The 23,092-nt window shown below is 46.0% G+C and overlaps 1 protein-coding gene across 1 annotated transcript; it reads right to left on the reverse strand.

Annotated features, from left to right (window-relative positions):
* Positions 1-1,984: 1,984 nt before the first annotated feature.
* LOC147454924 (Metallopeptidase M24 family protein) lies at positions 1,985-19,224 on the reverse strand. Its single transcript, XM_086516746.1, has 13 exons — positions 18,836-19,224; positions 9,678-9,803; positions 9,423-9,542; positions 9,038-9,313; positions 7,647-7,819; positions 7,301-7,567; positions 6,672-6,826; positions 5,962-6,152; positions 5,600-5,708; positions 5,364-5,518; positions 4,847-4,939; positions 4,306-4,386; positions 1,985-4,072 (listed from the first exon to the last, which is right to left on the reverse strand). Exons 1-13 carry the CDS (start codon positions 19,187-19,189, stop codon positions 3,995-3,997), a joined length of 2,178 nt encoding a protein of 725 aa, XP_086372872.1. The 5' UTR covers positions 19,190-19,224; the 3' UTR covers positions 1,985-3,994.
* Positions 19,225-23,092: the final 3,868 nt, after the last annotated feature.

A 23,092-nucleotide genomic window follows, 5' to 3' on the forward strand; every position in this document is an offset into this window, starting at 1 on the left:
AGAGATGGTGATAGAGGTGCACAGCTGGCAGGTCAGTAGTGGGGCATGTACGCACCTCAGAGGTGCTCGCGGAGTATACAAGTCAATAGTGGGGCATGTACGCACCTCAGAGGGTCTATCCACACCGCTTCACTCCACTATTGGGGTGAAGCAGGGCTGCCCGCTCTCTCCTACTCTATTTGGTATGTATGTAGATGAGGTTTCTAACTACATTGAGAGAGATGGTGATAGAGGTGCACAGCTGGCAGGGACATGGATTCCACTATTGTTATATCATGATGATATTGTGTTGATCTCCGACTCTCCGGAGGGAATGCAACGTCACTTGGATGCTTTGCATAGGTTTGCCCAGGAAAGTGGTTTGTCCGTCAACCCTGGTAAAACCAAGATCATGGTTTTTAATACCACCCCACAGTGGATCAGGAGGCCAAGAGACAGTGGAGTATACAAATGCTTACACTTACCTTGGAGTGGTTTTTAGTGGGCCAGCATTTTCATTGAGGAGGGCAGCAGAGACTAGATTGACCAGAGCCCATGCAGCATTGGGTAGATTGGAAAGGATGTGTTCACAAGTTCAGTTTCAGGAGCCTCCGACAAAGCTTTGGTGGCTTTTGCATTGCTTTTATGGAGCTGAGATTTGGGGACCTTCATTGGATCATCACGGGAGGACAGGCCCCAGTGATGGATGGGGGGACATGGAGAATCCTCTGGTCTCTATGATCTCACGGCTCATTAGAGCCAAGGCTTCAGTACCACTTGCTATTGTCTGAGCAGAGCTAGCTGCCTCCCCACTAGTGGTTGAGACGCTCACAGATCTGTCTCCTTCATACACCGCATGTGGGAACTTCGAAGAGACAGATATGCCCGCCTTGCACTTGAGTCCTCTCGACAGTTAGCCATGCAGGGAGATACAGCATGCTGGTATGGGGAGATGACATCATGGTTTCAGGCGCATGGGTTCAGCAGACAGATTTCCTCCCTTCCAATACTCACTGGATGCACCCTCTGACTCTTACACAGTCCGAGATCACCACGCTCATCCGTCAAGACTTGCCTCAGCTAGACACCAGGAGGACATGGATACAGCCAGCACAGGAGCTAGGCACGAAGATGGCTTTCTACAGAGAGCATCTTCTCCAGCTTACGGAGGATGGTTTTGTGACGAGGCCCAGATACATGGACACCCACTTGTCTCACGGGATACGATGTGCTATTGGCCAAATACGCACATCTTCACACCAGCTGCGGATCGATACAGGAGTACCAGCAGAGGCCAAGACATGCCCCCTGTGTGGCATTGAGCCTGAGACAGAGTTGCACTACACATGCCACTGCCCCGTCTACTACGAGATATGAGGCCGCTTCCATTGCTTGTTCAGAGAGGGCTTTGGACCATTCTCCAGAGTCATGCGGTACGAGGATTAGAGATGCCTCGGTTTGTTTTTGCTCGAGCTGCGCAGACACAGAGAGAGTCTAATGAGAGGAGAGGCTAGCCAACTCTCAGAGACAGATCACAGAGTTCTTTAGTGCTGCCACTGGACACTCGGAGGAATTACTACCACAACAGAGCTCGTCGCCTCACACCAGAGGCACACTGATCGACCGAGCGACTGAGCTGGGGAGATCCAAACGCACACGACTGCGGAGGACTACATAGCATCGACGGAGGCTGCATCCGAGGATTCGGATCACTTTGGCCCGACATGCACGACGCCCAATCAGACTACTGACCATGGAGGAGATTGATGAGATCCACCAGCGACGACCGATGCTGGATCTCTTGTGATCTGGCTGTCCCAGCTAGCTGCTTAGCTCAAACCTAGCAGTTTAGGATTCCATAGTACTTTATTTTATCATTCTGTCATTTTGTCATCTTGTTACTCTAACTTTGTATCAGATCCACCACATTGTAACTTTCTGGTCTCATAGGTCACTTTGGCCTTTTGAAGACGTTAATATAACATTTCATTTCATTTAACATCTCTCTCTCTCTCTCTCTCTCTCTCTCTCTCTCTCTCTCTCTCTCTCTCTCTCTCTCTCTCTCTCTCTCTCTCTCTCAGTGGTTTTTAGTGGACCTACATTCTCAGAAGAGCAGCAGAAACCAGACTTACTAGAGCCCACGCAGCATTGGGTAGATTGGAGAGGATGTGTTCGCAGGTTCAGTTTCAGGAGCCCCGGACGAAGCTCTAGCTCTTTGACACCTTGGTGGCTTCAGCATTGCTCTATGGAACCGAGATATGGGGACCTTCACTAGATCACCACGGGAGGACGGGTCGCTCAGACGGATGGGGGAACATGGAGAAACCTCTCGTCTCTATGATCTCGCGGCTCATTAGAGCCAAGGCATCAGTACCACGGGCCATTATCCGAGCAGAGCTAGCGGCCCCCCCACTTGTGGTGGAGGCGCTCACCAGATCAGTCTCCTTCATAAACCGCACATGGGCACTTCCTAGAGACAGATATGCTCGCATAGCACTTGAAGCCTCTCGACAGTTAGCCATACAAGGAGATACAACATGCTGGTATGGGGAGATGACATCATGGTTTTAGGCACATGGGTTCAGCATAGACCGGCTGCCACCATTCCATTACTCATTGGATGCACCATCTCTCACCCTTACACAGTCAGAGATCACCAAGCTCATACACCAAGACCTGACCCAGCTAGACACACCAGAAGAACATGGATACAACCAGCACAGGAATTGGGCACGAAGATGGCTTTTTACAAAGACCACCTTCTCCAGCTTACGGAAGATGGTTTTGTGGCGAGACCCAGATACATGGATACCCACTTGTCTCATGGGATACGATGTGCTATTGGCCAGTTACGCACATCTTCTCACCAGTTGCGGATTGAGACGGGGAGATACAGCGGAGTACCAGCAGAGGACAAGACATGCCCCTTGTGTAACATGAAACGTGAGACAGAGCAACACTATACATGTCGCTGCCCCGTCTACTACGAGATACGAGGCCGCTTCCATTGCTTGTTCAGAGAAGGTTTTGGACCACTCTCAAGAGTCATGGGATACGAAGATCAGAGATGTCTGGGTTTGTTCTTGCTCGAGCTGCGCAGACACAGAGATAGCCTGATGAATGGCGAGGCTAGCCAGTCTCAAAGACGGATCACAGACTTCTTCAGAGCAGACACGGGACAGCCACAAGAGCCACTCCCACAGCAGAGCTCCCCCTCGTCTCATACCAGAGGCACACTGATTGACCGAGCGATTGAACTAGGGAAATCCAGGCGCCCGCGACTGCGAAGAACTACACAGCATCGACGGAGGCTACGACAGAAAATTTGGAGCACGCTGGCCAGCCATGCACAACGCCCGGTCAGACTACTAACCATGGAGGAAATTGATGAGATTCGCCAACGACCGATGCTAGATCTCTTGTGATTCAGCTATCCCAACAAGCCGCCCATTTTTTGCTTGGTCGTTTGCTTGGTTCACATCGATCAACTTAGGACCCCATAGTATATATCTTTGTTTTGTACTGTTGTTAGGTTATTTTGTTACTCTGACTTTGTATCAGATCCACCACATTGTAACTGTCTGGTCTCATAGGTCATTCTGGCCTTCTGAAGACGTTAATATAACATTTCATTTCATTTCATCTCTCTCTCTCTCTCTCTCTCTCTCTCTCTCTCTCTCTCTCTCTCTCTCTCTCTCTCTCTCTCTCTCTCTGTGTGTGTGCTGGCTTCAGTAGCCCTTCAATATTTTTCTTCTTCTATTGCTACCACTTCTCTCTATTTCCCTCTTTTGTTGTCCTCTTTCTTCCTTTCCTCATCTTAAGTATTTAATGAACAGAGAATTACAAAACATCCACCTTTCTCAGCCTAAGGAGGAAGAATGAATTCATCCAGCATAAATACACATTTAATTGGCACACCCGTATGCATGCATACGTATGTGCTACCTATAGTTTGGGGGGGGGGGGGGGGAAGCGTCTTCTTTTGACATTCCAGGGATCTCATTTACTAACCACATCAACACGAACTTTTGGACAAAGGTCTGGTGTTCTGCTTCAACCATGCAAGAGTGTTTCCTTCCACCAAAGGAGAAACCTGCACGCTGCTTCTTATTAGAACACACTAATACCGAGTGTACTTCTCAGCCGAACTAAAGCAGCTACTAAGGCACACCTTACATAGTTTCATATACACACATGGAAAAAACAAATCAGCAGCTTTGACCATGAAATTACATGGAACAATTGACCATTCAAATAACAGCCACCACCACGCTCAAAAAATGCTTGAGAACACTATTCACACCTCTAACAAACTTCGCACTTTACCTTCTCCCAAACATCTTGATGGTAGTTATTCACCCAATCGATATCCTCTTGAGATAGTAACAATACATCCATGAGGTTTTTCTGTATAGCAACAAAAAGGTGAAATCATTTTTTCTGGTAAGACCAAAATAGAAAGGCCTGTCAGTTGTGCCTCTAGCTACTTAGATAGTAATTAAATTTGAGAATTGTGGCTATGACAACATTCAACTTTATGATTTCCTGACAACCCACACAAGCTCCAAGGGCCGAGTATGCACGAACAGGAGGATATGTCTTTTTCCATGCTGAATGAAATAGAGGTCCATGCCAACTAAGCATGCACACATTACATACCATGCAAGTGTAAGCGTAACCAAAAAAAATTATGCTTGAAATGTTCACAGGCAGGCGCACACATGCATAAAAGCACAAAAAAGACACATGCAGGCGCACACATGCATCTATAAAAGCACATAAAAGACACAGTCTCATCACAGGGTGTTCAATGATTGAAGAAGCCAGCACACCATTTAGTCAAAGTTTTAGTACGCAAGTAAGAAACCTGTATGGGAACAAACGTAAGCTTCTCAAAGCCAAGATAGGTTATCCCTCCAAAGCGATTTGCAGTGTTTACTTCACCAACCACCAGTAAATTCTGCAGGAGAAAATTATAGTTCATACTTTATAGCGTTGTAAAGGTAAACAGCAGTTCCTTTAAGAGTTTGTTGCTACAACTAAAGGAAACAAGAATGTTACTTTGTGATGCTCTTGTCCATTCTTGCTAAACCCTGGCAGAAAAGACTAAGAAAGACCTAGTAAAACATGGGATTTAAGAAAGGTACATGGTCTCTATGGAGCGTACTTAAGATGCTCATAAATCAATTGACTAGTCCTTTTTTAATTACGAGTCGGTTAATATTCAGCAGTTTAGTATATATTGCAGCTTATGAACATGTCAACACAGGAATTTGTAGTTATATGTGAATGAATCAAAAAAACACGTCCAATTCAAATTAGACAAAATTGCAAGTCGATTCACGTTCTCAATCCAAAAAAATTTGTGTCAAAAGAAGATTGACCTCAATGCGAATGCCAAATGATCTATCCTCGTAATATCCCGGTTCATTGCTCACAATCATGCCAGCCTCAAGACCAGTCATATTGCCAAAACGAGCACTTATGCTCTGAGGACCCTCGTGAACATTAAGTGCAGCCCCAACTCCATGACCAGTACCTACAAGACATTGACATTAGACAGAAAACTTTAACAAGGTTCGAATCACAAAGAGAATCAAGTGATACATAAGCCAGGTACCGTGGCGATAATCCAGACCAATCTTCCATAACGATGATCGTGCTAATACATCAAGGACAAACCCAGGAGTGCCTTCAGGAAAGACAGCCTTGTCCACAGCAATGTGACCCTATGAAAAAGGCCTTAAATTAAAAGAAGAAACATGTGTACTTGAAAACACCTCAAAATTCAAAAATACAGGTTTAACTGTGAGAATATATTTCCTTTCGCTCCTTCTACGTGGAAAAAAATAAGTAGGTGCATACTCAATGCATAATATGCAAAAGTGAATACAGTGAGACAAAAACCCATGTTCTCCATTCCCTGAAGGTGGTCGGAAATTAAAAAACCATATGCAACCACTTTTCTTTGAAGAAATCCACCTGCAATACTCGAGTGAAACATTCTTTGTGTCGGGCTGTTGGAGTTCCAAAATGGAAAGTACGAGTGACATCTGTAGTGCCATCAACATATTGTGCACCACTGTCCAGAAGAAAAACGTGCTTGTCATCCACAGCTCGACAGCTTTCTGGCTCTGCTCTGTAGTGTATTATGGCACCATTGGGGCCTGATCCTGAACAATCCCAAATAGGAATGAGCAAATTAAAAAAATTTCCAGGCCTTCTGTCATAGAGGAAAACAGGGGAGTTAAGGCTAAATTCCAATACGCCAACATCGAGAATCAAAGGGAAATAAATAATCAATCTCGAGGAGAAAAAATAACAAACTTCACCCTGAAACTTTAAGAGGATATACGTATCTAGTTGGAATGAAGGTCCAATGTAACTCATAGATCAAAAACAGATGCAGTGCCAGGGCATTTTAACCACATTAAACAGAAGCAAGTCAAAAAACATCTGGTTCCTTTATTGTGAGGGCACAAAATATTCAGAAAAGGAATGATTGGTGAGAGCACACAATCACAGAACTCTGACACCTAAGGCAGAGGCTTTTGTCACTATCTTCATCTACTCCGAGAGATTTTTTGAGGAATCAAATCTCACAATAGTTTCTGAGGCAAGAATATACTTCCTAATCAGCAATATAATAGAGAAGTTATACTAATAGTGTGCCATGTTTCCAAACTACATACCACTGATAGTGTCGAAACTTGTATCCAGAAATCCTTTTTGTTTTTTACGGAACCCTAGCAGCACATCAGCCACCTCCACTTCTGTGGGTTGTTTCCTTTCAACAACAAGGGTGTTTTCAAGCCAAGCCAAAAACTCCACTAAAGCTGCTGCATCTCTAGACAATAACATGACATCAGTTGTGAGACAAATAAGACATCGATCAAGTTCTCCAAAGAGTCAGATCGAACTCTTGAATTTCTTTTTGGCACAAGACATAATAGATCGCATGTCCATAACTTAAATCCAAACATAAGCCTAGATATGTTCTGGGAAATCCCAGATTCACCTTTCAAGGATTATAAACTCATGGTAGTCATCCAGAAGACAATAGAAGCATTAGCTCCATCATGCATAATAGTGCTAACATCACCACTAGCCTCAACAGTGCACAATAGAGGATGTGATTATGCTCATAAACACACATTAGTTTTTCACTAAAACTTAGATTACTAGTGGGAACCCTAGTTTGTGAAGTAGTTTTGACCCTTTTCCAGGACCCAGACATCGATTTACTATCATTATTGTACGATGTGCACCCATTCTACAAAAAATGTCAATACAGAGATGGTATGTAACTGGTTTCATGTACCTTAGATGTGCTTGCCTCATCCCGTTGAGTTCTGCAGCATTTTTCTTAGCTTTGGCTAAAGGTACAGGGGAAGTCCTTTCAAGCACATATGGAGCATCCATTTCATTTCCAGACGTGTGGTTACTTGAAATCTTTTCAGCCTGTCCAGCTTTCTTACTCTTCTTGCAATTCCGGTAGTGTGTTTTGCATGCAGCATTAAATGCATTGAAGACTGCAATATTCACACGGGCCGGATCCAGCCAAAGCTTGCAACCATTTGACGCTAATCTGTAAAAAGTTAGGCACTACTAATTAAGTCATACAAGTCTAGTACATAAAGCATATCAACCTGATGACTTCAACACACCTTTCCAGAAACGAAAGAATTGATGTGTAAGGCTTGACAGCAATCTGTGCTTCCTTCAAATGCAAAGAGACTTCATCTGTTATTTTGGAAAGATCTGTAAAAAGGGTCGCAGTTTCAAGCTCTATCATGGCATATGCATAGGCTACAGGATTGTGAGGAACGTCGTTACCACGCTGCAAAAGACCGAAACCCGTCATACAGAAGCTTCTGATAAGAAAATGAAACCTCTGATTGACTGCTTCACAGCTATAACTAAATGCATAAAATCCACTTGTTGATGATGGCATTTATGACTTCTGCAAACTAGATCACTAATTGACTGTGTCACTATTGATAAGATCAAAAACATCTAGAAAAATCCCTTATTGACTGCTTAACTATGGACAAGATCAAAACTATACATCTATGCATACGATCCACCTGATGGAATTTATACTTCTGCTCACACAAAGATAAGAGAGCAACATCTAAGTGTCTGGTACCTAGCTGGGCACATGCCCACAACGTGATTCAAGTTACCCCTGTCGATTATAGGGAGAATCACCAAAATACCCCCCGTAATTTGTGGAAATTCCCAAAATACCCCTCAAATTTCAAAAATTCCCAATATACCCCTCATATTTGACCAGAAATTCCCAAAATACCCTTCAATTTCTCCAAAATACCCCTCATTAACCTCTCAAACATCGCAAATGACAATCTTTTTGCAGCTCTTCACAGGAAGATTGGTTTCCCTCAATAGAAGATGATAGGACTAGGATTTAAAATGGTATTGTGGGCACATAAAACGAAATCGTTCATCGTTTTTAGAGACAAATGCCATTATTTGTGAGCTCATTGGTGAATAATTTTGTCCAAAACACTGTGAGATAGAACACTATTGTCATAAAGATTACACTAAGCAAAATTTGAGGCAAATCCATTCCAAAATGATACAAGGGTATATTAAGAATTTTTGAAATTTGAAGGGTATTTTGGAAATTTCCACAAATTACAGGGTATTTTGGTAATTTTTCCCTAGATTTTAAGTTATAACAGTCCTTGCATGTACTATTAAATGCAACACAAGAGCCTAGTGCCGGTGTGTCTCTGTCTACTGATTAAAATTTAAGTATATTGAGTGTGCACTCTAATATTTTTGAAATCTAAAGGGTATTTTGGAAATTTCCACAAATTACAGGGTATTTTGGTAATTTTCCCTAGATTTTAAGTTATAACAGCCCTTGCATGTACTATTAGATGCAACACAAGAGCCTAGTGCCGGTGTGTCTCTGTCTACCGATTAAAATTTAAGTAAATTGAGTGTGCACTCTAATATCTAAGACTAGAAAAGGAGCTTTAACTAGTGAAACATGTGATCGTGTCTGAAGTTGAAGGAAACATTGCCTTACCAAATTAAACAACCATGCTACTTCATCAAGCATAGTAACAGCTATGGCTGTAGCACCAGCTGAAGTTAAATCCTTCCTTAGATTTCCAAGTTTTGTAGCCACATCAACGCCAGAAAATTTCAAATCGTGCACTCTTAATGGTGATGTTGGCAGTTTCGGCCTCGCATCTCCCCACACATCATCTACCAAGTTGGAGCCTTCAAGTAGAACAAGTTTCTGATCTCTGCTGAGCAAGCAACGCTCGAGCTCTCTGGCTGCCTCTATGGAAAACAAAAGCTAAAACACAAGCCAAAATAAAACTTATTAATAAGCTAAAATTTGAAACAAAGACCAGTTCCATAGAATGTAAGCCAACAAATCAGCATTAATGCTAAGTGCAACTTACTGGATCAATAGCAACACTGGCCCCTGGGTTCAACTGGTCCCTTAGCCATTCACCATACGATGGCACCCCAGGAGTCCCTGCTCGCATAAGCTGCCAATCTGGTCCAAGCTGATTTTCAGCCTGCAGTCTCATATAACAGCTCGGTATGCTTATTCAGGTAAATGCAAGGACTATATAAAGCAGGATCCCCTACAAACTACTAAGACCATCCTGAAACTGATTGCTGAACTCAACCAGAATAAACAAGAAACATACTTGTAGAAAATATCGACCGTCTGTCCACAAAGCAGCAGAATCCTTTGTTATGACTGCAGTACCTGCTGATCCTGTGAACTCAGAGATATATGCTCTGCGCATAAAGCAATCTGCACTGTATTCACTCTATAAAGAGTTCCAATCAAAGTCAAAAAAAGACACTTTCCCGTTTCTCATTAAACACAAAAACTTGAACAATGTGCATACTCTTCCATCAATAGATATTAAGGTTTTTAATAAAAACTGAAGCAGCATTATTATGCATATCAAAGCAAGCAAGAACGCACCTTCAGCACAATAGGACACGTTGTAGTGAATAGCTGGCTGGCTCAGATGTAATAAATTTCTAATGTACGTAAATTGGCTCAAGTGCTGAATATCCTGTTAGAGTTACACCACTTTGCAGCTTCATCTAGGGTTCCAGCATGCTTGTACAGCTAGTGTGTCTCTGGGCTGGCCACCCATTGCACAATGCATACACATTTAGGCTTCATCTGGTGTCCTCGCCGGACAATTTTGGTCCGGCTGCACAGTTTTTGAACCCGACCCATTTATCCTATTCTCATAGGTTTTCCCATAATTATGGGTTGTTGGGTTAATTGGTGGACATTGCTTGACCCAGCCCTCATCTGCTATATAGGCAAGGGCAAGGGGGGGCACTTGTCCAGTGTTGCCAAGGGTTTGATTGAACCAAGTAAATCTCCACGGGGCGCTCCTGTTCTTGGCGCGTAGATTACAAGGGTCTCAATAAAGTCACCGTTGAAAACAAGTATCCCTTGCCTACGATGGATGACATCATGGATCGACTCTTGGGTGTAAGATATTTCACCAAGATCGATCTTCAGTCCAGCTACCATGAAATAAGGATGCACCGTATGATGTCCCAAAAACCACATTTCGTACTCGGTATGTGTCAAGAGTGTGCAGCGGAAGGTGAGAGAGAAAGAGACAATGGCACAAGAGAGATAGAGACAGATAGTGAAAGGCTGGCAAGCCAATATACTCCACATGGCAAATCATGTACAATGATGAGAGAATGGAAAAGAGGGCAGGAGAATAGGCGCAGGTAGGGCAAATGCCTAATAAATCATCCTACCTAATAAATGACCCTCCAATATAAATGGGGGAATGTGAAGTGACCAAACAGGTCTAAGTGGGCAATGTGCTGAAACAACCCTAAAGGTGACTGAGATCCCTGTGCAGCAGGTGTACGGGTGGCCAACCCACAACCAAGGGCCAGTGCACGTGAAAGTGAGGAGCCTGTAACGTGAAAGTGAGGAGCCTGTAGACATTGCGCGAAGCATCTGGAGATGAAGAAAATCTAACACCCCCCCTCAACAACAGATGCTGAGAAGCTGTCGAGGAAGAAATGCAACACGCCTGGTAAATCTGGAGATGTGAATCCCGGAGAAGAGGATGACGACGCCAGCCAAACAACACGACAATCCGTACAGCACCAATGTGATGATGACCAAAGGTAAGGCAAATCTGATCAAGTCGCACAAGGAAGCTAATGAAGTGGCAAGCTACGGAAAAAGTCGCTGAAGAGGATTTATATGAGGAAGTAACCTAAGATGAGCGTCCAATAGCCCATCGGTGATGATCACCACTGAGATGGAGGAACCCAGTGTAGCAGCAGGAGACAAGACATGGGGACCTCTTCTGAAGAGGAACAATCTGACCACGAGGAGAGGAAAACTGCCGAGGTGGGAAACCAGTAGCATATCCAAGTCAAAGAATCTCGAGCAGAAGAGGGAGGAAGAGCAGAAGAAGAGGCTCAATAGAGAAGGCATCGACCACCATAGTAGACAAGATGACAGGATAAGCAATCCATCCATGTAGAGACCGCAATATCTGCAATCTTTCGGGAGAAGAGTCGTCTTGAAGGTATATATAAGCTGCAATATGATCTGTCGTTCCAAGGTACACACACAATATCGGACAAAAGAGAGCCAAAAGAGATCCTGGCAAAGTCAACCTGTGGGAGCAAGCACATCCACCACCGGGGTCTGGACAACATATCCAAGAGAGAGTCTACAAGTGCAAGTCATGAAGACACGCGTCAAGGAAGAACTCCCCCCCCTTGAGAGGTAATGAAATGTGGTGAGGTAAAGGACAATTGAGAGGATGCAAGGGGAAGAATGACCAGTGATGTAGAAGTCATAGCCTCGGAGTAGACCAGCAAAGCAAGAATCATCCAAGAGGTCTTCACCGTGTAAGTAGTGCATAGGTACATCCAAACTCCAAGTGGAGGAGCCACACGACCAAGCAGAAGCAAGGAAGAGGCTCTACCAAGTAGAGGCAAAGGCAAAAGAGCCACCATGTAGCAGTGTGCCAGAAGAGACCATGCAGGCATCCAGATGCCAAAGGATACTCATATCTAGTAGATCATGTCCAAAAGAAGTGTCTGACGTGCCAAGAGGCACGGGTCTATCATACAGAGAACCAAGAAGGAGGTCGATAGGGCAATCCCAAATAGAGAGACAACAGTCGAGGGAGAGGTAGGGAGGGTTACTGAGGAAGCAGCAGCAGTGGAAAATACAAGCCACGTCCACATAAGTACATGTACCAATCCAATCCCCTGCATCTTCCCGAGGGCAAGAGAACCTCGAGGAGGGAAGATCTGCAACGTCGAGGCAGATCCGTCCGTTGTGCCAGAACCTATATCTGAGTCTACGTCTCAATGTCGGAGAAGAAGAGGCAAAGGTGAGAAGAAGATCCGAATAACCACGCCGGATAGAACGCCAAAATGACCGCGAAGTAGGGTGTAAGTGACAGGAGAGGCAAGGGAAACCCGAAGGGATGCCGATGAAGCAAAGTTGAGGTCCTGTCCAAACCTGAAATCGCAGCAAAAGGGAGCTCGAAACATCATGAGAACGCAGGGGTTTGAGCAAAAACGCCAAGTGATGAACACCGGATGCCGAGGTTGGTAGGTGAGGGCTGTAAATACACCAAAACAGGCTGAAAATCAGCAAGTGATCGGAAAATCGCCGGCAATAGTCACAACTGTTCAGCTTCCAAGCAGGAAGACCAAGGGGCAAGGAGCGGGGCTCCGGCTGTCCAAGATCGGGAGGAAGAGGAGGCTGAAGCAGATGAGAAACGATGGTCAAAGGAACTGCTGTCCTGCCAAAAACACTAGGCCTGTTGGCTGCCCTTCTCCACGGCAACAGACACAAATGGAGGCTCATGCTCCGCCCCAGAGGGACTCCTCAGAAGCCCCCTCGCCCGACCCTGCAGAGCCCACCATCCGACTTGCTCTTTCATCGACAGAGCAAGCGAGCCTCGCAGCAGAGGTGGAGCGCCTCCAGGCGACCTCCGTCATCTGCAAGATTCTCGGCACCAGACCCAACAGAGGAGAGCTCCGTGATCTTCTCCAAGCCCGCCTTCTCGCAGAGGTGGGCAAGATCTTGGATGTTCAGTTTCTCGGACATGGCTACTACCAGATCGAGTTTGAGACCTCCGAGATGGCGTCCAAGGTCATCGCCATGAGCCCCTTGACCACCCGAGCAGTTCGAGCCCACTTTCGACAGTGGAGACATGGTTTTGACCTACTTCAGATGTTCTGGTAGAGGAGGCAGACCTTCCCATCTCCATCTGCTTTCCTTGTTTGAGGAGGGAGTACCTACCACTTTTGTCCACAATAGGCTCAGCAATTGGGACTGTCCTGGAGACGCCTCGCACGGCAACCTCAGTAGCTGCCAAGGCGGCCGGCATTCCCTCAATTCGCGTTCTGGTTAGGAACACCCACATTCTCCCAAAGGTCATCCTACTTCCTCCGGTGAGTGGGGGTTGGTTTAGACAGAGCGTGGAGTATTCGGGCCTCCCGAATCAATGCTTCATTTCTCGACAGATGGGCCATCTTGCGAAGGCCTGGCCACGGAGGAGGCCCCGACCTACACCACAGGCCCAACCCCAGCCTTCTAGGGCTAGCCAGCAGCAGCAGGCAAAGACACAGAGCACGCGGGCAGAGCCACCCTCCAAGCCTAGGGCTCAAGCGGAGGAGGGCTGGCAGCAGGTTCGTGGTCGACGATGACAGGGGCCTCAGCGATAGCTTGGCTCTCAGAGTGGTCCTCAGGCGTCTGCCTAGCAGCAGTGGGTTCCCACGGGGAACCGATTCGACCCTCTTCAGCAAGACGAGGTCCTTACTCCAGCCTCCACCTCAGCCTCACCCTCGACAGCCCCCCCCTCCCCACGAGATCCCCCCCTCCTCTTCAGCCCCCCCCTCACCTCCTGCTCCCCCCGCCTCTCCACCTCGCCCTCCTACTTCTGTCGATCCCCCTCGCGCCCCCCCCCCCCCCCCGCTCCAGTCCCTCAGTCGACCCAGGGGGCAAAGCCATCCTCGGCTACTAGGAGATCTCTTGGCAGCGCCTTTGCCACGAGTCGCTTCGCGAGAGAGGGACAGCCTTTCTTGTGACTCTCTCTTCAAGTACAAACGTCTCCCTTTGCAGCAGTCCCTCGTGGTCTGACGAGCTTCGACATTCGGGGTCGGTGGGACTTCTTTGCCTACGACTTAACACGGTTTCTAGGCGACTCCTCATCAGACCTTGAGGCAGCCTGCTTCAGTGTTCATGTTCTGTTCCTTGCAGCTAGGGGAATAGAGGCCTTGGACTTAGCGGTTGGCTTCTCTTTTCCCCTTTGCGGCAAGGACCAGACTGAGTGGACTTTTGACTCAGTGTTGGAGTGGCTACAGACATAGGCCCTAGAGTTCTCTCATCACATGGGAGACCTAGGGGTTACAGACATGCTTCAGACTCTTTGGCCATTGGCCAAGTTTCTGTGACACCTCCAGACGCAGCAGGATGTAGACACATTGTGGTTCACTTTTTTGCTGATACGCAATGCCCGCCATGCTATGTACACATACATGAGGACTCCTGGACAGAGGAGGTTGCTTTACGCACGGCTCTGTCTACTTGGGCTTGGGCTAGGCACTCTTTGCAGTCACGCCTATCTCAAGGACGCTCGCATGCGGATTACTCCCCAGACATTGGTATCAGAGCTCTGTGTGTGCTTCTGCTTCGCAAACTGGAGGGAAGAGCCCCGAGTACCTAAGAAAAATCAAGAACCTCAAGAACTCAAGCACCCAAAGAACCCAAAGAAACCTCTCCGAGTTTTTTTTCCGCAGAGAATCTTCTGAGTCCCGACCATGGACTTAACAGATCCCATCTTCATTGCCATGTCTTTGAAGGAAGATCGACATTGGATACACGAGAACCCGGATCTTAAGTACCAGGATCTACTCGCCTCTTATGCGGATATGGAAGGAGTTGGAGACAGGATCCCTAGCCTCTTCTACATTCGCATTCGCATCTAGCGTGCATCCACTTTCATCAACAAGAAACCGTTGAATTTACCTCCGAGCACCCTTACCTTTCACCCGCAATGTTTTCACGACAGGACTATTCCAGTGGTAGTACTTGCTCGCAAGGCAGAGTCATCACAAAGGTTGGTATTCTGCGACAGTAGAAAGGCTACCTAGCAACTCGTATGGTCGGTGGATACATTGTAGCAGATAGACATCCCCAGTACCCACGCGTTTGGAGGAATTTCCATTGGTTATGCATCCACATGCATCAGAAGCAGTCAGTATCAGAAGTACAAATAGAAGTTCTGCAGTTGTGCCTCACCTTTAACAGGGGGATCTCACGTGCGCACTTCACTTGCGCTACGTGGACATGCTTCTACCATAGTCTAGCATGAGTCTTAGCTTACGACTGAGCCTGGCACTTTGTGAGCCTCTAGCAGGACGTGCATGTCGAGGCCGGTCGCACTTGCATACCCTCTCTTGCACTGGATAGTTAGTTTAGCATGCAAGCACTTTTACCGCGTGTGAACCACCCCTTAGCAAGGCATTAAGTGAATTTTCAGTATTTATTTAGTGGAATCGTGGAGTTCTCAGATCAGCCTGCTCGACCCAGCATTCAACACGATGATGTAGCGCGGAAATAGCCAGAAACAAGGACTTTCTAGACAACACATCTGCCACTAAATTCTTCTGTCCCTGAACATGGACTATCTGGCTATATGAACACTCATTTAACCCATGAAATACGATGTGCTATTGGTCAGATATACACATCATCGCATCAGTAAGAGATTGAGACTAGCAGATTTAGGAGAGTACCAACAGATGTATGCCAGGATTTGTCAATTGCATCATATAGAGTTACATCACATATCTCATTGTCCGGTATACTATGAGATACGAGGCCGCTTTCACTATATATTCGGAGAGGGCTTTGGACCACTGTGAGAATCCTGAGATATCAGAATCAGAGATGCCTCGGGTCGTTTTTGGGGTGAGTTTAAATTAGTTCAATCGCCCTAGACCAAAGGGCGTTGGTGCGTCGGCTCGTTTTTGCTAGAGCTGCGCCAACATAGGAAGAGTCTCTTATAGAAAATCAGATAGCGGGAGACATTCACAGAGGGAGATCACTGACTTCTTTAGAGCAAAGAGACTCGACAGTCGGATGCAAGCTTCACCGCAGACTTTAGAGCCCATCTATACCAGAGGTATATTAATTGGCAGAGCCATTGAGCTTGAGAGAGCTACAAGGGCCACCACGACATCAACGGAGGCTCCATCAAAGGATTGGGACTATTCTAGCACAACATGGGAGACGTCCAGTACAACTGTACATCTCGGACAACGCCCGATGCCGAGCATCCTCGAACATTGATGATGATGATGGTGATGATCATTTGAGTTTTTACTTTACTTTATTTTTATTTTGTACGCAGACATTGTATTAGATCTACAAAGATTGTATCAGTTTGGTCTCATAGGTCATTTTGGCATTTTGAAGACGTTTAATATACATTTCATTTCACATCATCATCAAGGCAGGGGACCCCACTATGCCAGGGAACTACCGTACTATTATGATAGGGCACACATTGGCACGGTTGTATGCATCCATTCTTGAACAACAACTGAGTAAATGGGCAGAAAATGAGGGCATACGAGCAGCAGGACAAGCTGGATTCAGGAGGGGTTTCTCCACTTTGGACCATATTCTTACACTCAGAGCCATTATTGAGGAGGGTCGGGCACATGGGAGACGGATGTGTTGTTGCTTTGTGGACTTCCGCAAAGCATTTGACACAGTGCCGAGGGCCAGATTGATGCACAGGCTACTGAAGTTGGGAGTACCCACAGAGATCATATGGGGGATCATGGCTTTATACGGCTCAGTGACTGGCCAGGTACGCACTCTTAAGGGGATTTTTGACATTGTTCATTCCACTATTGGAGTGAAGCAGGGGTGTCCTTTGTCCCCTACACTTTTTGGTATGTATGTAGATGAGGTCTCTGACTACATTGACAGAGGGTGACAGAGGCGCTCAGCTAGCAGGGACATGGATTCCTTTATTATTATATGCTGATGATATTGTGTTGATATCAGAGTCGCCAGAGGGCATGCAAAGACAATTAGATGCATTGCACAACTTTGTAGAGGATAGTGGACTGTCTGTGAACCTTGGTAAAACCAAGGTTATGGTGTTTAACACCACACCACAATGGGTCAAGAGATCGGCACCTACACTCGTATATGGTCAGGACACTGTGGAGTACACAAATGAATATACATATCTGGGGGTGGTATTCACGGGACCAAGGTTTACTCTGAGGAGAGCAGCAGAGACTAGACTGTCCAGAGCCTATGCGGCATTGGGAGGGCTAGAGAGAATGTGTTCGCAGGTTCAGTTTCAAGAACCACGAACAAAGCTATGGCTCTTTGATACTTTGGTTGCTTCAGCTATGCTTTATGGGGTCCAAGTTTGGGGACCATCTGTGAATCATGACAGTTGGAGGAACATGGAGAGACCCTTGGTATTTATGATATCCCGAATGATTAGAGCCAAGGCCTCCGTACCGCATGCGATTATTCGAGCGGAGGTAGCCGCCACTCCTATTGAGATTGAGGCTCTTACTAGATCAATGTCCTTTATGCACAGTCTATGGGATACACATAGAGGCAAATATACTAGATTGGCTCTTGAGTCTTCTAGACAGTTAGCGATGCAAGGAGATGCATCATGTTGGTATGCGCAGATGACCTCATGGTTTCAGAGGCATGGTCTCAGCATGGATAGATTGCCTCCTTTTCAGTATTCCCTAGATGCACCCTCCCTGCCAGTCACACGGACGGAGATCACTAGACTCATTCAGTAGGATCTAATACAGTTGGACACCAGGAGGACATGGGTAGAGCCGATGCAGGAGTTGGGCACGAAGATGGCTTTTTACAAAGAGCACCTTCTCCAACTTTCGGGAGATGGGTTTGTGACTCGTCCGTGCTACATGGACACTCATTTGTCTCATGGTCTGCGATGTGCTATTGGTCAGATTCGCACATCCTCACGCCAGCTGGAGACTGAGACGGGTATATTCAGAGGGATACCGCTGGAGTCTAGGATATGTCAACTATGCGGTAGAGAGCCAGAGACAGAGCTACACTACATATGCCACTGCACTGTGTATTATGAGATACGAGGGCGCTTCCATTGCTTATTTAGGGAGGGTTTTGAACCCCTAGATAGAGTCATGAGGTATCAGGATCAGAGATGCCTTGGCTTATATCTACTTGAGCTACACCGACATAGAGATAGTCTGTTGAGGAGACATGGAGCACGACAGTCGCAGAGACAGATCACAGACTTCTTTGGATCGAGGGAGCCAAGAGACCAACCACCAGCACAGGGTTGTACCCGCATTCATACAAGAGGCACCCTCATTGACAAGGCGACTGAGCTCGGGAGATCGAGACGACCACGACCGAGACACAGGAGCACACTCCATCGACGGAGACTCCAACAGAGGATCATAGGCATTCTAGCACGACACCCAGATTGTCATTGAGGGCATATTTTACATTTTCACATTTCACATTTCACACTCATTTTCAGTTTTCATTTTTATTTTCGGTACTTTTATGTACTTGTACTTCAAACATTGTATTAGATTCACCACTTTGTATCTGATGGTCTCATAGGTCATTTTGGCCTTTTGAAGACGTTAATATATCATTTCATTTCATCTCTCTCTCTCTCTCTCTCTCTCTCTCTCTCTCTCTCTCTCTCTCTCAAAAACAAGCAGAAGCACTCACTCCCTCAACCTGGGCAGAAGTTACACACAAGAGCATGAGCAAAGGCACCTGGTGCGGATCCTCTGAAGGAATGATATAGGCATCGATGCCCTCAGAAGCAAGGCGTTGTCTGAGCTTCACAATTTTCCCATTAGGAGGAGGGGGTCCTGCTTGAGATGCTCTTTTAGCTGAAGAAGGCTCGGCCAAAAAGGAGGAGGAGCTATTCGCGACAATGCAAAGGCCTCTGCTCGTAGTCTTGCTCTGCCTAGCGGGAGAGGGAGAAGGGGAAGTGGCCCTCAGACAGACCCCTGGTGGTGTCACGTAGTGTCGTCTACTGCCACCCAACCAGGCTAGCGTCGACGAAGCTTGGGTGGCAGCCATGGCACGCCTCACAACCGCTTTGCTACACTCGGCACTAATCATGAGTTGAGCAAGGAGAAAATTAATCACTTGGCCTGGCATCGAGAGCTTCCTTACCTTATCGAGTGCTGAGATGTGTCATCGTATTTCCTTAGGCTATGGTCACGCGAGGCTTAGTTATCAGTAAGCCTCATTCTTGGTCACACTCAAAGAGCAGCATTGATGTCCACCCTTTGTAACTATGCCAATTTTGGCATAGTTGTGAAGTTCAAGGCTTACTTGGGAGGATGAATGGATAACTAAGCCTCGTGTGACCATGCAAGAGGCGTAGTTATTCATTTAATGCTCTATCAGGGTATAGTTGGCTTAGTTATCTATAACTGATAATTAAGCCTCGTGTGATCATATCCTTATAGACGAGCTTTCGAACGGGCAGAGTTGACCTTCGCTTCTTGTTGTAAGCAAACGCGGGTGCAAAATCCTAACTCTACCAATCTTGGTAGAGTTAGAGAAGATCTCTCTCTCTCTCTCTCTCTCTCTCTCTCTCTCTCTCTCTCTCTCTCTCTCTCTCTCTCTCTCTCCCCCCCCCACTAGATAGTGTGAATGCAGCTTCCTCTGCACTTCACACCAGAAGACGACGATGTTGCCGCTGTCATTTCAACGTTGCCAAGCTGCATGTGAAATCTACCTAAACTTGACGTGTTTCATCATGAGTTCGATGGGGTGAAATGCTTTGTTGATTATCAATCAGATGATGAACCAACTCTCCCCTACTCACATACACACCCTCTTTTAAAGAAAACCCAATAATTTCCAAGATTTCCTTGCCTCCTCCCCCCAAAAGCGTGCTCTCTCTGGCTCATCACGATAGCGGGCTCTGTGAGGCAGCCTCCACCTATGCCTCGCACTCTTGGTGATGCGTGCGTGCGCAGTGCATGAAAGGGAAGAAGGGAGACATCATGAAGAGTGGGTGGAGAGACCTCTCAACAAAAGAGTATGAGTGAGAGTGCTCCTTATTGTTTTGTATATGTACAAGCAATAAGGCCCTGGGTAAGGCACACTGTATTCTCTCTCTCTCTCTCTCTCTCTCTCTCTCTCTCTCTCTCTCTCTCTCTCACACACACACACACACACACACACACTCACGGACAAATTTCTTTTTCTCATTTTTTGTTGGTCGATCATTCCATTTATAGATACCTCCTTGGTTACATCAATGGCGCCCCTCATCTTATCGTATCTTTTGCTTTGCTTGAGCTTGGGGAAGCTTAGTGTGCAATGTTATTCTCATGAGAGGCTGAACCTGTTGCATGTGTATCAACCAATTTGCTTGGTGGGTTGGAGATTGAGGGTGAGAAGATCATGTGAAATTTCTGATGATAACATATACCCAAATGACTTGCTTGATCATCGTGTTCATCCTAAGTGCGGTTAACCCATTGGTTTGGGGATGATAAGGGGATGTGAAGACTTGTTGTATTCCTACGAAGGTTGAAAATGGCACCTTGGCCCATCAAATTTTTTGACTAAACGGGTCCAAAGCATCCATTTCTCTACTCCAACAATCTAAGACTTGCCCTAGCAATGCCTTTTGGCTCTCATGCTCCGTAGCATCGTAACATAGACTCAACCAAATCTAACCATTCACTGCCACGTAAATACTCTTCCTATTTCCAGTCTTCCTCTTGGTATACACCAAAACCCAATCCTTACTTGCTCTGCAACTTTTGTCCTCCAATTTTCCTCACAACATTGTTTATAGGTTTACACAGATCCAAGCTCAGACTCCGACTTACATTTTTTGCATCGAGGAGTTGGTGCCAATGATCAAGCAAGATCGAGTTCTTCACAAAGTTGTTCGAAGATGCTGAGATGGGCAAAAGCCCTGTGTTGTTTTTGTGAGTGCGCGAATGCGGTGCGTGTGCGGAAAGCGAGAGAGAGAGAGAGAGAGAGAGAGAGAGAGAGAGAGAGAGAGAGAGAGAGAGAGAGAGAGAGAACATAGTGTGTGGGTGGAGCAACCTCTGGAAGTAGTGAATGAGGTGCTCCTTATTCATATATGTATAATGAATAAGGGCATGTACACATGGTGGGCGGGCGACTGGATGTCCAGCCCCGAGCAAAGGAGCATCACCTTTACCCCAACAATCTCCCACTTAAAGGCGATGCGCCGATAATTGAGACCTACTAGCTAAACTACTAGTATGTACAAGATATAGAGCCTGCATGTAAATCTCGCAAACTACTTTGTATGGTTTGCAAAACTCCATTATGCATCATGCTAGTGTTAGCCATTGCACGACTGACATGCCTGCTGCAAATGCTCCCATTGCAACTGCTAGATCGGGGCTCGACACTAACAAGTCGAACATGAGACGCTCGAGCGCTGACGAAACCTGTGTTAATCAAATTGTACTCACCTCCCCTGCGCTATCTGCAATCACTGCATCATCAGGACTACCTATCACATATGGATGTGTTAACACCAACACTGGGAAACCTACGTCCCTCTCACCCATAGGAAAAACTGTGTGTCCTGGTACCAGCTCATCAGCCTCTAACATGAGCATATCGAAAAACTCCATATCTGTCATCACCTCTGTGTCTCTAGGGAACAGACCTGTTGTACCTTTGTCTGCACAAAGTCTGATGGCACCTATTGTGTCTCACTAGAGCACTGCCGCTCTATCCCTGTCTCTACAGAATCTAGTAGAACATCTTGTACAGCTAAATGCTCTGTCTCGTGAGCATGGTGGAGCTCACCTACGAAAGAGACACGCCTCGTTTCTCACTCAAAGCATGCCAATAACAAAATTGAGACTACGTCGTCTCGAACCTCAGACACATGCATAGGATATACCAGGCCGTTGTGGGCTCGTCTAGTAATCACTAATGAACCGCAATGCATCTAGAAAAACTTCTCTCTAAGCAGTATCTGACAACCAAAGTCTGTTAACTATCACACTGAGATCAAGCTCTGTCTCAGCTGAGAAACGTAGCACACATGTCGTAGCGTGTATGATGCACCATTGGGTAAAGACAAACAAACGTCTCCTGCACCCTCTATGTCAAATGTCGAACCATCGGCCAAGTGCACATAGCCAAGTCTCCCACTAGAAAATGTGTTAAACCACTCACGACATAGTTTGACGTGGAAAGCAGCATCGCTATCTAGTAACCACTGTGGAGAAAGTGTGCTATCCATAGACAAATCTACAAGAGGTACACTCGAGGCAAACTATGGCGTCTAATGTTCCCTATGTGACCACAATGCCAACAACACAAGTATTGGCAAGAACTAGACCGTTGTCTCTCACTATCACACATATCTGCTATAAGTGAATGCAAAAAATGGCAACAAAGTGGGAGATCACTCGACCACTATACAATCATGAAACCATGACCGATTGCATCAAAACCGATGCTCGCATATGCATAAAACAACTCCACAATCTGCTATCTGCAAGCATAAACTAGGACAAATTTCTTATCCGAGCGCAAAGCGCATAACCATGTACGCAAGCAGAGAGCAAACTAGCTCAAAACGCATCCCACAAGAGAAACTGTCTACAAAAATATGTGAAACGTGTGACTGTCAAAGTCTGTAGCCACATAAGCATACGCTAATCCTTTCTCGTGCGAGAGTGGGTACAAGAACACCAAACTATTTTCAAGCTGACAAGACGTGTCAAAGTGAGAGTAAACACTCAAGCACTGTCAAAGTGGGAATATATCGACCATTGTACAAGATGGCATAACACTGCAAACTTTTATGGCGAGAAGACAAGGAAAAATGAACAGAATTTCCTTTGCAAAATGAGTCAAAACTCAACATAAACTGCAAGCCAAAAAACTGCAGATAACTGCCAGAGTGGGAGACAACTCGACCACTAAACCATCAGAGAGTAAACTGTGAATATGCATAAACCATGATGAGGATCTGAAAGAAATGTGGCAGCGTTTCCCTTG

Source organism: Adiantum capillus-veneris, chromosome 7, assembly GCF_014529385.1.
Source record: "Adiantum capillus-veneris isolate H3 chromosome 7, ASM1452938v2, whole genome shotgun sequence".
In the NCBI taxonomy this organism is placed as follows: domain Eukaryota; kingdom Viridiplantae; phylum Streptophyta; class Polypodiopsida; order Polypodiales; family Pteridaceae; genus Adiantum; species Adiantum capillus-veneris.

Bases quoted from the DNA above. Each gene is read 5' to 3' on its own strand.
- LOC147454924 (XM_086516746.1), bottom strand. From the start codon at position 19,189: ATGATTAGTGCCGAGTGTAGCAAAGCGGTTGTGAGGCGTGCCATGGCT. The intron at 9,314-9,422 runs GTAAGTTGCACT...CTTGTGTTTTAG, and splicing joins CCAGTGTTGCTATTGATCCA to CTTTTGTTTTCCATAGAGGC. The intron at 4,387-4,846 runs GTTTCTTACTTG...GTTGCTATACAG, and splicing joins TTACGTTTGTTCCCATACAG to AAAAACCTCATGGATGTATT.